General features: G+C 37.9%; 1 protein-coding gene across 8 annotated transcripts in view; it reads right to left on the bottom strand.

The window, feature by feature from the left end:
* The window catches only part of LOC148087329 (ubinuclein-2-like), a 24,269-nt gene that overhangs the window by 3,962 nt on the left and 5,307 nt on the right, over window positions 1-15,000 (bottom strand). For 2 of the 8 annotated variants that reach the window (XM_087787096.1, XM_087787134.1), the window contains exons 3-10: window positions 12,207-12,305; window positions 10,110-10,217; window positions 8,888-8,982; window positions 7,287-7,752; window positions 2,707-2,777; window positions 1,916-2,045; window positions 1,065-1,216; window positions 604-714 (exon numbers count right to left, since the gene is read on the bottom strand). In XM_087787096.1, coding sequence (XP_087643222.1) covers window positions 604-714; window positions 1,065-1,216; window positions 1,916-2,045; window positions 2,707-2,777; window positions 7,287-7,752; window positions 8,888-8,982; window positions 10,110-10,217; window positions 12,207-12,305 — 1,232 coding nt within the window. The remainder of the gene's footprint in view (window positions 1-603; window positions 715-1,064; window positions 1,217-1,915; window positions 2,046-2,706; window positions 2,778-7,286; window positions 7,753-8,887; window positions 8,983-10,109; window positions 10,218-12,206; window positions 12,306-15,000) is intronic. The other 6 variants (XM_087787116.1, XM_087787161.1, XM_087787106.1 and 3 more) reach the window with 5 other exon arrangements.

Here is a 15,000-nt window from a genome sequence, read left to right as displayed (position 1 = left end):
GTCACACGGTTGATTGATTGGATTAATTGATTTGATTATTTTATTTATTTATTTGATTAATTGATTGATTGGATTGATTGATTAATTGATTTGACTGATTAATTGATTGATTTGATTGATTTGATTGATTGATTTGATTGATTAATTGATTGATTTGATTGATTAATTGATTTGATTGATTGGATTAATTGATTTGATTGATTAATTGATTGATTTGATTGATTAATTGATTGATTGGATTAATTGATTTGATTGATTAATTGATTGATTTGATTGATTAATTGATTAATTGATTGATTGGATTAATTGATTGATTAATTGATTGATTGATTAATTGATTTATTTGATTGATTAATTGATTGATTAATTAATTGATTGATTTGATTGATTAATTGATTGATTTGACCAACAGAGGTCATTAAAAACTGCACAACAACAACATGAGGAATAAAAAGTGTGTTAAAGTCTTTTAAACCTGTTTCTGAAGTTCAATGTAAAAGTAGTTTTTTTTAAAACATGAAATGTATCTTTGTATTATTTAAAAATAATGTCAAGGTGTCAGACGTTGAACATGGCGACGAGGCTCAAGTAAACATCTCGCACCTCATCTTGTCGTCCCAGTGGAACTTCTTCCGAGGTCCCATCACCCTCTTCCCGGGTTTCTCCTCGTCGTCCTCCTCCGAGCCGTTCTTGTCCACCTCCTCCGACTGTTGCCTGAACCACACCAGACGACGTCATCACCAGCAGGTGGCGCCACAGTCTCGAAGAACCTCGAAGAACCTCGAAGGACCTCGAAGGACCTCGAAGGACCTCGAAGGACCTCGAAGAACCTCGAAAGACCTCGAAGGACCTCGAAGAACCTCGAAGGACCTCGAAGGACCTCGAAGGACCTCGAAGGACCTCGAAGGACCTCGAAGAACCTCGAAGAACCTCGAAAGACCTCGAAGGACCTCGAAGAACCTCGAAGGACCTCGAAGGACCTCGAAGGACCTCGAAAGACCTCGAAGGACCTCGAAGGACCTCGAAGGACCTCGAAGGACCTCGAAGGACCTCGAAGAACGTACCTGGCGGCCTTGGCCACGCAGTCCATGTTGTAGCGAGCCACCTGCTCCGGCATGGCGCTACAAACCGCCATCTTCATCCTGAGCAGCGGCGAGTGAAGCCGCTCGTCCTGCGAGACAACAGTGGAAGAAGTGAGAGGAAGTGAAGGAGGAGCCTGGAGAGAGTGATGAGAGGAAGACAGAAGGTTAGAAGAGGCTCTCGTTTGACCCCTGAGAGGTCAAACCTCAACACGTTATGATTTATTATCAAGATCTTTTCGTTCTCCACACAAACTTTAACACAAGAAAAGATACATTTGATGTTTATTATTAAATGATAAGATCATGTATTTGAGTTTGTGAAGTTTATCTCTAAATATCTCCAATCATTTGCTCCTGAAACTGACGCCTGTTAACTTTAGTCCATGAACCACGAGTTACAACATCGACCAATGAGCTGCTGTCTTTGTCATTAGCTCCGCCCACTGACGGATTAGATCGGATCAGACGTGTGTCAATCAAAACTGTGTTTTCAAATCATGTGAATTTAATAATATTGTATATATTTCAGAATCTATGTTTTTACACGTTCATTTAAACATTTTCCTTTTTTGTAGATGAAATCATTTTGAACCTTTTCATCACTTCAATTATTTCATAAAAACGAATTCATCATTAATATTTAAAGTAATATTACTTAATGTACACAAACTTAGACTGACAACATTGCAGTTCTACCATCCTCTCACTAGGGGGAGCCAGAGATAAAGGTCGTGAGACAAAATGGCTCCAGTGTCCAGGGAGGAGGACAAAGGTCCACTCAGCTGTTTCTAAAGGGACACCTGAAGGTCAGAGGTCGTGACCTCACTGCTCACCTGGATGTTGAGCCTGAGCTTCTTCAGACGCTTGAGAAGAGCCTCCTTGTTGCACGGAACCAGAGCCTCCAGGTGCAGGTAGACCTCGGAGCGCACCTGAGGAGGCTGATCCTGGACCTGCAGCTCGATGCTGAGACCAGACACACCATCAGGATTACTTGATGGATGGAGGAGGAGGAGGAGGAGGAGGAGGAGGAGGAGGAGGAGGAGGAGGAGGAGGAGGAGGAGGAGGAGGAGTTGGAGAGAGAGAGGGAGGATCACAGGGGAACTGAGGCGACAATGAGCAGGAAGGAGGAGGAGGAGGAGAGGAGGAAGAGAAGAGGAGGAGGAGAGGAGGAGGAGAGAATAGGAGGAGAGGAGGAAGAGAGGAGGAGGAGAGGAAGAAGAGGAGGAGAGAAGAGGAGGAGAAGAGGAGAAGGAGAGGTAGAGAGCAGGAGGAGAGGAGAGGAGGAGAGGAGGAGAGGAGGAAGAGAGGAGGAAGAGAGGTAGAGAGGAGGAGGAGAGGAGGAGGAGAGGAGAGGAGGAAGAGAGGAGGAAGAGAGGAGGAGGAGGAGGAGAGGTAGAGAGGAGGAAGAGAGGAGGAGATGAGGAAGAGAGGAGGAAGAGAGGTAGAGAGGAGGAGGAGAGGAGGAGGAGAGGAGAGGAGGAGAGGAGGAAGAGAGGAGGAAGAGAGGAGGAGGAGGAGAGGTAGAGAGGAGGAAGAGAGGAGGAAGAGAGGAGGAAGAGAGGAGGAAGAGAGGAGGAGGAGGAGGAGGAGAGGAGGAGGACAGTGATGTAGAAGCTCCACTCACTCCAGCAGGATGTTATTCATGTCGAGGGTGAAGAACTTCTTTCTTCCTTCTTGATCGAACTGACGTGACGCCTGAACACAAGTTACTTTATGAACTCTATCATTTCATGTCTGTCTCTATATATACCTGTCTGTCTGTCTGTCTGTCTGTCTGTCTGTCTGTCTGTCTGTCTGTCTGTCTGTCTGTCTGTCTGTATACATGTGCCTCTCTCCTGTCTGTCTGTGTATATATGTATGTCTCTATATACCTGTCTGTCTGTGTATATATGTCTGTCTCTATATACCTGTCTGTCTGTGTATATATGTCTGTCTCTATATACCTGTCTGTCTGTGTATATATGTCTGTCTATATATACCTGTCTGTCTGTGTATATATGTCTGTCTCTATATACCTGTCTGTCTCTGTATATATGTATGTCTCTATATACCTGTCTGTCTCTATATACCTGTCTGTCTCTGTATATATGTATGTCTCTATATACCTGTCTGTCTGTGTATATATGTATGTCTCTATATACCTGTCTGTCTGTGTATATATGTATGTCTCTATATACCTGTCTGTCTGTGTATATATGTCTGTCTCTATATACCTGTCTGTCTGTGTATATATGTATGTCTCTATATACCTGTCTGTCTGTGTATATATGTATGTCTCTATATACCTGTCTGTCTGTGTATATATGTATGTCTCTATATATACCTGTCTGTCTGTGTATATATGTATGTCTCTATATACCTGTCTGTCTGTGTATATATGTATGTCTCTATATATACCTGTCTGTCTGTGTATATATGTCTGTCTCTATATACCTGTCTGTCTCTGTATATATGTATGTCTCTATATACCTGTCTGTCTGTGTATATATGTATGTCTCTATATACCTGTCTGTCTGCGTATATATGTATGTCTCTATATACCCGTCTGTCTGCGTATATATGTATGTCTCTATATACCTGTCTGTCTGTGTATATATGTATGTCTCTATATACCTGTCTGTCTGTGTGTGTATATATGTATGTCTCTATATACCTGTCTGTCTGTGTATATATGTCTGTCTCTATATACCTGTCTGTCTGTGTATATATGTATGTCTCTATATACCTGTCTGTCTGTGTATATATGTATGTCTCTATATACCTGTCTGTCTGTGTATATATGTATGTCTCTATATATACCTGTCTGTCTGTGTATATATGTATGTCTCTATATACCTGTCTGTCTGTGTATATATGTATGTCTCTATATATACCTGTCTGTCTGTGTATATATGTCTGTCTCTATATACCTGTCTGTCTCTGTATATATGTATGTCTCTATATACCTGTCTGTCTGTGTATATATGTATGTCTCTATATACCTGTCTGTCTGCGTATATATGTATGTCTCTATATACCCGTCTGTCTGCGTATATATGTATGTCTCTATATACCTGTCTGTCTGTGTATATATGTATGTCTCTATATACCTGTCTGTCTGTGTGTGTATATATGTATGTCTCTATATACCTGTCTGTCTGTGTATATATGTATGTCTCTATATACCCGTCTGTCTGCGTATATATGTATGTCTCTATATACCTGTCTGTCTGTGTATATATGTATGTCTCTATATACCTGTCTGTCTGTGTATATATGTATGTCTCTATATACCTGTCTGTCTGCGTATATATGTATGTCTCTATATACCTGTCTGTCTGTGTATATATGTATGTCTCTATATACCTGTCTGTCTGTGTATATATGTCTGTCTCTCTATACCTGTCTGTCTGTGTATATATGTATGTCTCTATATACCTGTCTGTCTGTGTATATATGTATGTCTCTATATACCTGTCTGTCTGTGTATATATGTATGTCTCTATATACCTGTCTGTCTGTGTATATATGTATGTCTCTATATACCTGTCTGTCTGTGTATATATGTCTGTCTCTATATACCTGTCTGTCTGTGTATATATGTCTGTCTCTATATACCTGTCTGTCTGTGTATATATGTATGTCTCTATATATACCTGTCTGTCTGTGTATATATGTATGTCTCTATATACCTGTCTGTCTGTGTATATATGTATGTCTCTATATACCTGTCTGTCTGTGTATATATGTATGTCTCTATATACCTGTCTGTCTGTCCGTCTGTATACATGTGTCTCTCTCCTGTCTGTCTGTGTATATATGTATGTCTCTCTCCTGTCTGTCTGTGTATATATGTATGTCTCTATATACCTGTCTGTCTGTCTGTCTGTCTGTATACATGTGTCTCTCTCCTGTCTGTCTGTGTATATATGTATGTCTCTCTCCTGTCTGTCTGTGTATATATGTATGTCTCTATATACCTGTCTGTCTGTGTATATATGTATGTCTCTATATACCTGTCTGTCTGTCCGTCTGTATACATGTGTCTCTCTCCTGTCTGTGTATATATGTATGTCTCTATATACCTGTCTGTCTGTCCGTCTGTATACATGTGTCTCTCTCCTGTCTGTCTGTGTATATATGTATGTCTCTCTCCTGTCTGTCTGTGTATATATGTATGTCTCTATATACCTGTCTGTCTGTCTGTCTGTCTGTATACATGTGTCTCTCTCCTGTCTGTCTGTGTGTGTATATATGTATGTCTCTATATACCTGTCTGTCTGTGTATATATGTCTGTCTCTATATACCTGTCTGTCTGTGTATATATGTATGTCTCTATATACCTGTCTGTCTGTCCGTCTGTATACATGTGCCTCTCTCCTGTCTGTCTGTGTATATATGTCTGTCTCTCTCCTGTCTGTCTGTGTATATATGTATGTCTCTATATACCTGTCTGTCTGTGTATATATGTCTGTCTCTATATACCTGTCTGTCTGTGTATACATGTATGTCTCTATATACCTGTCTGTCTGTCCGTCTGTATACATGTGCCTCTCTCCTGTCTGTGTATATATGTATGTCTCTATATACCTGTCTGTCTGTCTGTCTGTCTGTATACATGTGTCTCTCTCCTGTCTGTCTGTGTATATATGTATGTCTCTCTCCTGTCTGTCTGTGTATATATGTATGTCTCTATATACCTGTCTGTCTGTGTATATATGTATGTCTCTATATACCTGTCTGTCTGTCCGTCTGTATACATGTGTCTCTCTCCTGTCTGTGTATATATGTATGTCTCTATATACCTGTCTGTCTGTCCGTCTGTATACATGTGTCTCTCTCCTGTCTGTCTGTGTATATATGTATGTCTCTCTCCTGTCTGTCTGTGTATATATGTATGTCTCTATATACCTGTCTGTCTGTCTGTCTGTCTGTATACATGTGTCTCTCTCCTGTCTGTCTGTGTATATATGTATGTCTCTATATACCTGTCTGTCTGTGTATATATGTCTGTCTCTATATACCTGTCTGTCTGTGTATATATGTATGTCTCTATATACCTGTCTGTCTGTGTATACATGTATGTCTCTATATACCTGTCTGTCTGTCCGTCTGTATACATGTGCCTCTCTCCTGTCTGTGTATATATGTATGTCTCTATATACCTGTCTGTCTGTCTGTCTGTCTGTATACATGTGTCTCTCTCCTGTCTGTCTGTGTATATATGTATGTCTCTATATACCTGTCTGTCTGTGTATATATGTCTGTCTCTATATACCTGTCTGTCTGTGTATATATGTATGTCTCTATATACCTGTCTGTCTGTCCGTCTGTATACATGTGCCTCTCTCCTGTCTGTCTGTGTATATATGTCTGTCTCTCTCCTGTCTGTCTGTGTATATATGTATGTCTCTATATACCTGTCTGTCTGTGTATATATGTCTGTCTCTATATACCTGTCTGTCTGTGTATACATGTATGTCTCTATATACCTGTCTGTCTGTCCGTCTGTATACATGTGCCTCTCTCCTGTCTGTGTATATATGTATGTCTCTATATACCCGTCTGTCTGTGTATATATGTATGTCTCTATATACCCGTCTGTCTGTGTATATATGTATGTCTCTATATACCCGTCTGTCTGTGTATATATGTATGTCTCTATATACCCGTCTGTCTGTGTATATATGTATGTCTCTATATACCCGTCTGTCTGTGTATATATGTATGTCTCTATATACCCGTCTGTCTGTGTATATATGTATGTCTCTATATACCTGTCTGTCTGTGTATATATGTATGTCTCTATATACCTGTCTGTCTGTGTATATATGTATGTCTCTATATACCTGTCTGTCTGTGTATATATGTATGTCTCTATATACCTGTCTGTCTGTGTATATATGTATGTCTCTATATACCCGTCTGTCTGTGTATATATGTATGTCTCTATATACCTGTCTGTCTGTGTATATATGTATGTCTCTATATACCTGTCTGTCTGTGTATATATGTATGTCTCTATATACCCGTCTGTCTGTGTATATATGTATGTCTCTATATACCTGTCTGTATATATGTCTCTCTCTCTCTGTGTACGTGTCTCTCTCTCTGTGTACGTGTCTCTCTCTCAGGTTGTACTTGAGAGACTAACCTGTGAGTTCAGTAAGTCAGTGAACAGTAAGAAGGACGTCAGTGATGTTGATCCAGAAGCTCCTACTCACCGCCTGCAGGTCCTCGATGCGTTTGAGAAGAGCAGCTGGCAGACCTCCAGGCAGCGGAGGAGGACAGTAGAGTCCACTGGAAGACCCTCGGCCCGTCACCCGGACCCCCCCCACCACGCCGCCGTTCTCGTGGTCCGAGTCCAGCAAGTTGAAGTCCAGTTCCCCCAGCAGGTCCTGGAGCTCCTTCTCATTGGCCGAGCCCAGCAGCGACATCACGGACGGGTCGGAGGTGAGCTCGGCCAGCGAGAGGTCGCCGCCCGTGTGGCCGGAGTTGGAAGTGTTCTCCCGGGGGTCCGCCTGAGCGACGGCCCCTGCAGGACCCGCCGGGGCCACGTTGGGGTTGATCTTCATCAACTCGTCCTTCTCTCGAGTGAAGCGTCGCAGCATGGCCGCCAGATACAACGAGTCCTTCATCAGCTTCTTCCTCTTCTTCTTCTCCGGTCTGTGGACGTCCACGGCTGTCACGCTGTTGGAGGAGAGGTTAGGTATCAGAGCTGCATTCACTGAGAGGGGACCAGACAGAGAGAGTTCACGTTAAAAAGTTTTAGAAACTTTTTTTTTTAAATTGAAGCATTTAATGATTTTTTTTTTTCAGATTTTCTAAATTGAAAGGTTAAAATTAGTTCCTTTTTTAGATTTAAGTATTGTTTTCCTTTTATATAGTTTGACCATTTACTTCCCATAATCCAAATACCATATATTCCAGACTGTAAGTGTCAGTTTCTTTCATAGTTTGTCCGCGACTTATACTCTGGAGCGACTTATGTGTGAAATTATGAACACATTATTATATCATTTCACATGTTATTCTCACACTAAACCACCAGAGGGCGCTCTAGGCCTGTGTTGATCATTTCCACGTAGAAGAGGAAGCATCTTCTACCTCCGGAGTTAGTTAGTTGTTTAAAAGTGACACGAGGATGAAGAGTTATTTGGAGTTACACGGATGGTTTGGTAAACTAGTTAGTTATTGATGCTATAGTTCTCTGAATAACTCTTCATATGTTATGTTAACATACCAGGTTCTCACTTCATGTAACGGAACGTACAATTATTCAGCCTGTTCTTGCATCTATTCTATTTTTTTTCTATTTTTATTTATCAAATCAATTTCCCCCAAAAATGCGACTTATATATGTTTTTACTTCTTTATTATGCATTTCATGTCTGGAGCGACTTGTGCTCCGGAGACACTTATAGTCCAGAGAATACGGTATGTATGTTTTTAGTGTAATATTATTGCATCCAGTCTTTTAAATTCAATATAGATTATAGAAAAAGTTGGATCCAGTATCTCTGTGCTCTGTTGGTTTTGTCTGGTGACTCTTATTATACCAACATTTATATTGGAGGAATTTTCAAATGTGTTTTTGAATTATTTAAATAATAATAAAACTTTTTTTAAAGTAAGTTCATTATTTATAAATTGAATCATTCAAGATATGTAACATTTTAATATAGACATGTTGGATTGAATTATTTCAACATATGAAATGTTAGATTGAATATTGGTGCTGATGGAACTTTAAATGATCTTTTGAACACAATAAAGTGACAGATGTGTTGACGCTAGTGTCGTCTCTCAAGTTAACAATCCTCACCCTTGTTGAGAGACTCTGTTGTTGAGATGTTTCTCCTCCAGACCCTCCTTCTTCCTCCTTCTGTTCATCATCTGCTCGCCTTCGTCGCTCGTCTTCTGGAGCGACAACACATCATGACGCCGGACGCACAACACACACTGTTACGAGCGTCTACACACACGTCTACACAAGGTTTGACGCTAAATTGAAAACTGGACCTGAATAAATGTTCTAAACGTTCAACCTTTGCTTCTTGACTCGTCTGCTCTGAACCAGATGGTTGGAGAAATGTGTGTTAAAAACAACAACAGGTTTGAAACACAATAATCAAATCATTTCTTCATTCTTAAAAAACGTTCAATTTTCCATATTGAAATTATTCAATAGAAAATGAAAAGTCACGACTATATATTTGAAGTCATTAAAAATACAATTACTTTTTATTTTTAATTCAATGACCTAAAAAAACTAAACAAATTTTAAACAAGAAAACTCATTTGGAATGTTTGATCGAGCCTTCATGGATGTTGTGATGCCTTCAAAGATAATGATGCTGTCGTGGACGTTGCAGTGAGTTTGTGACGTTCACCAGGATCATGAAGCACCGGCGTCACCATCATCATCATCATCATCATCACCATCATGATCATCATCATCACCATCACCATCATCATCATCACCATCATCATCATCACCATCATCATCTTCACCATCATCACCATCATCATCATCACCATCATCACCATCATCATCACCATCACCATCATCACCATCATCATCATCACCATCATCTTCACCATCATCATCATCATCATCATCACCATCATCATCATCATCATCATCACCATCACCACCATCATCTTCACCATCATCACCATCATCACCATCATCACCATCATCACCATCACCATCACCATCATCTTCACCATCATCATCTTCACCATCATCACCATCTTCACCATCATCACCATCACCATCTTCATCATCATCACCATCACCATCATCTTCACCATCATCATCATCATCATCTTCACCATCATCACCATCTTCACCATCATCACCATCTTCATCATCATCACCATCACCATCACCATCTTCATCTTCACCATCATCACCATCTTCATCATCATCACCATCATCACCACCACCATCATCACCATCTTCACCATCATGATCATCACCATCATCATCACCATCATCATCATCATCACCATCATCATCATCATCATCATCATCATCTCACCTTCTCCTCGCCCTCGGAGTCGGAGGCGGTCCTGAACTGCAGAGTTCCAGTGTTGATATAGAATCCTCCCAGCTTGGTGGTGAGAGACGCCGGCACCAGCTCGTCGTACTGGAGACAACACACAGTCAGAGGCTCCAGTGGAGACCAACGTGAAGAAACATCAGTCATCGACTGAAGCACTGATGATGAAGATGAAGAGTAAGAATGTTATGTTCACACACACAAATAAACACCTGAAGGTGACACGTGTGACATCACTGTCATCAGAATAAAGATGTTGTTGTTTTATTATCTTTTCTACATCAAAAGCTTGAATCTTTTGGTTTTGTTTTTTTATAAATAAAACTAAATCAATCCAATCAGCACATGATGAATCAAGCAGCTCGGTTCTCTGTTGCTTTTGTCTGGTGACTCCATTATATCTTTATATTTCAATTCAAAGAGTTTGAATCAAAGATATTGAAAAATACAATTTTGAATTAGTTGAATTAGAAAATCAAACTATGTTCATGAAAAATGTATTTATCCAACATTCAATTCATCAAATAAACCTTCAGTACAGAAATGATACATTCAATTATTTTTATAAAACAATTCAATTCAAAAGATTCAAAGATTCCAACATTTGAAATGTGAAATTCCTTGAAGACGCCACGACACGGATGTAATAACATAGTAACAGAGCAAAGATAAAACAATTAAACATCAAAGAAGTCGATGACGAAGATGAAAACTAAAGATATACATTAAAGATATAAACTAAAGATATACATTAATGATGTAAAATAATATATAAATTAAAGACACAAACTAAAGATATACATTAAAGATATGAACTAAAGATATACATTAAAGATATAACCTAAAGATATACATTAATGATGTAAAATAATATATAAATTAAAGACACAAACTAAAGATATACATTAAATATATCAACTAAAGATATACATTAAAGATATGAACCAAAGATATAAACTAAAGATATACATTAAAGATATAAAATAAAGATATACATTAAAGATATAAACTAATGATATACATTAAAGATATACTGTACATTAAAGATATAAACTGAAGATATACATTAAAGATATACATTAAAGATATAAACTAAAGATATAAACTGAAGATATACATTAAAGATATACTGTACATTAAAGATATAAACTAAAGATATAAACTGAAGATATACATTAAAGATATACTGTACATTAAATATATAAACTAAAGATATACATTAAAGATATACTGTACATTAAAGATATAAACTAAAGATATACATTAAATATGTACTGTACATTAAAGATATAAACTAAATATATAAACTAAAGATATACATTAAATATAAACTGTACATTCAAGATATAAACTAAAGATATATTTTAAAGATTTAAACTAAACTGAAGATATACATTAAAGATATAAACTAAAGATATACATTAAAGATATAAACTAAACATATACACTAAAGATATACTGTACATTAAAGATATAAACTAAAGATATATTTTAAAGATATGATCTAAACTGAAGATATAAACTAAATATATAAACTAAAGATATACATTAAAGATATACTGTACATTAAAGATATAAACTAAATATATATTTTAAAGATATAAATTAAAGATATAAACTAAAGATATACATTAAAAGTTATAAACTAAAGATACACATTAAATATATACTGTACATTAAAGATATAAACCAAAGATATAAATTGAAGATATACAATATAGATATAAACTAAAGATATACATTAAAGATATAAACTATATATATACACTAAAGATATAAATTAAAGATATAAATTGAAGATATACAATATAGATATAAACTAAAGATATACATTAAAGATATAAACTATATATATACACTAAAGATATAAATTAAAGATATAAACTGAAGATATACATTAGTTTATAGCTTTAGTTTATATCTTTAATGTACATCTTCAGTTTATATCTTTAAAGATATAAAGATGAACGAGTGTGAACAGTTTCATCAAGACTAAAAGCACTAAAAGAACTAAAAGAACTAAAAGAACTAAAAGCACTAACACTAAACCACTGAAGGCGTGTCTGCTGCACTTACAGCTTCAGAGTTGTCAATAAAAGGGTCTGTCTCATCATAGCCGAAACCTATATCAACCAGATCTTGAATTCTGTCCTTTCTCTTCTGGTCCAGGTCGCCCTGCAAGTTAGAAACACACAGTCACAACTCAAGGACTCACAACATCGACTCCTGGTTACACACCTCGCCGTGCCTCGTCAAACTCTTTTCATTAAGTTCAGAACAAATGTTCCTTGTATTGGATCAAGACTAGATTCCAGTTCAGATGTTTCAACATGTTGACCTCAAACCTGGTGAAGATCAATTCTTCTTGTTGTGGTTTGTCTTCGGAGCTTCAACGTATGGATTAATGTTCGACTGGTTCCATGTTGTTTTGCTACCACACACGTGTGAGTTTGACTCACAACATCGACATCACACGTTCAAACATGAGCTTCATCATGTTCTGTAGAGGATCTGAAGAAAGTGTGTCCAGACATCATCATGTGACTGAAGCTCAAACGTTACGTGGTTGTAAACTGTCTGTCAAACAAATCATTAGATGATTCTATTGTTCTTAACGGCTCCTGTCGTCAAATGTGTTTCACTTGAACTTATTTGTCATAATCAACTAGACCGGATTTTCTGCACCGGATTATAAGGCGCAGAGAATAAAAGATACAAACGTTGGACTGGGGTTGTGTTATCATCCACTAGATAAAGCTGAGCTAAAGGGAACGTCAACAAAACAGATAAAGTCAAACTTTATTAAGCGTCTGACAACTTTGTTCACTCCCATGGTAACGATGTTCAAATGATGTTTAAAAGGCTTCAAGCAGCAGCGCATGAGACTGTGTTTCGAGCAGACAAATGTTGAGCAGCAGAGAAGTTGAGCGCGTGTATGACGGCTAGAGCACACGTGTATGACGGCTAGAGCGCACGTGTATGACGGCTAGAGCGCACGTGTATGACGGCTAGAGCGCACGTGTATGACATGTTGAACGCACGTGTATGACATGTTGAACGCGCACGTGTATGACTAGTTGAGCGCAGCAGAGTGATTTTGAGTGTACAACAACCAAGACACACTCGCTCAAACCGGTTGCAGTAATATCACTCCATAACCGTCTGCCATGATGTGACGTGCGTCGTGATGATGCAATGACGTAATTCCGCCCACAGCGTGTCGGCTCAGTGTCATGAAAGTGTTTGTAAACAAGTCACCCACCGGATAATGTTCATATACAGTTGAAAGCAGAACATTTATTTTGATTTCATGTTAGACAATGACAAAAGAAAATGTTTGTGTGTCTTTTTATACAGTGTATGTAAACTTCTGGTTTCACCTGTATAAGGCACACTGTCGTTTTGATCATTTTAAGTGCGGAAAATACGGCAATTGATGATTTCATATTTATTGTTGTTTTACTGAACCGGTGCTTTATCTCAAATCACACACTTATCTTAGTGCACTTAAAGTTAGTGTGCATCAGGATAGTGTACGTACAGTTCCTAATTCTCCACAGATAGTATGTCGCAAATCAAACTCTGCTGCTACAAACTAACAGGAAATGACGCGACAGCTTCTTCTTCTACTACTATTTAACAATGGTTTCAAGCAGCTGTAGGAACACTAGCGACACCTGCTGGCAGCACGTTTGGATCAAGAAATATGAGAAATATTGACAAGATATTTACGCTGGTATCAGCAGCAAATATGCGTCATCCTCCTACTGCTGCTGAAAATACACCTGGAAGTATATGAATATATATATAGATATCTCTATATCTATATATATATATATATATATGACGTAACTTAGATGGAGTCGTTTAGGGTAGAAAGTGTCCATCGAGCCATACTCAGTTTTGTGGGTGTTTTAGTGACAATCTAGTGTGTATGAAGCGCTTCATTTCACATGCTTTAGACTAGTATTGAGATGCACTTATGCACTATAGATACTAAGTTGAAGTACACAAGTATGTGATTCGAGACACAGCTATGATCTACTGTTACCACCGACACGACTCCGAAGATTTCAGTGAAGGAAGTCAAAGTTTCGATCACAGTCTCCACACTGAGCTACATTTAAACAGAACATTAACCACAACAGACGTAAACACTGAGGAGAAACTATTTTAAACCAACAAAATCTCTCTTTTCTCCAAACACACGACAAACAAACATATTGTATAAATTAAACATTTCTTAAATGATCACTTCGATCAATCAGTGTCACGTTATGTAAAGTTGACAATTTGTACTTCTATGTCTCGTTGTTGTTTACGTCTCCGTCCGTCTGTGAACTGTTAGGCTCGGTTGCTATGACAACGCATCTCAGGAAGTAATACTAACTTATGATCTAGTCAAACACTAGTGATCCAGTGAAGTAATACTAACTTATGATCAAGTCAAACACTAGTGATCCAGTGAAGTAATACTAACTTATGATCTAGTCAAACACTAGTGATCCAGTGAAGTAATACTAACTTATGATCTAGTCAAACACTAGTGATCCAGTGAAGTAATACTAACTTATGATCTAGTCAAACACTAGTGATCCAGTGAAGTAATACTAACTTATGATCTAGTCAAACACTAGTGATCCAGTGAAGTAATACTAACTTATGATCTAGTCAAACACTAGTGATCCAGTGAAGTAATACTAACTTATGATCTAGTCAAACACTAGTGATCCAGTGAAGTAATACTAACTTATAATCTAGTCAAACACTAGTGATCCAGTGAAGTAATACTAACTTATGATCTAGTCAAACACTAGTGATCCAGTGAAGTAATACTAACTTATGATCTAGTCAAACACTAGTGATCCAG

This window comes from Callionymus lyra, chromosome 1 (assembly GCF_982586985.1).
Source record: "Callionymus lyra chromosome 1, fCalLyr1.hap1.1, whole genome shotgun sequence".
Taxonomy (NCBI): Eukaryota; Metazoa; Chordata; class Actinopteri; order Syngnathiformes; family Callionymidae; genus Callionymus; species Callionymus lyra.
Note: the sequence above shows the minus strand (reverse complement) of the source record. Positions and strands in the feature narration are given on the sequence as shown.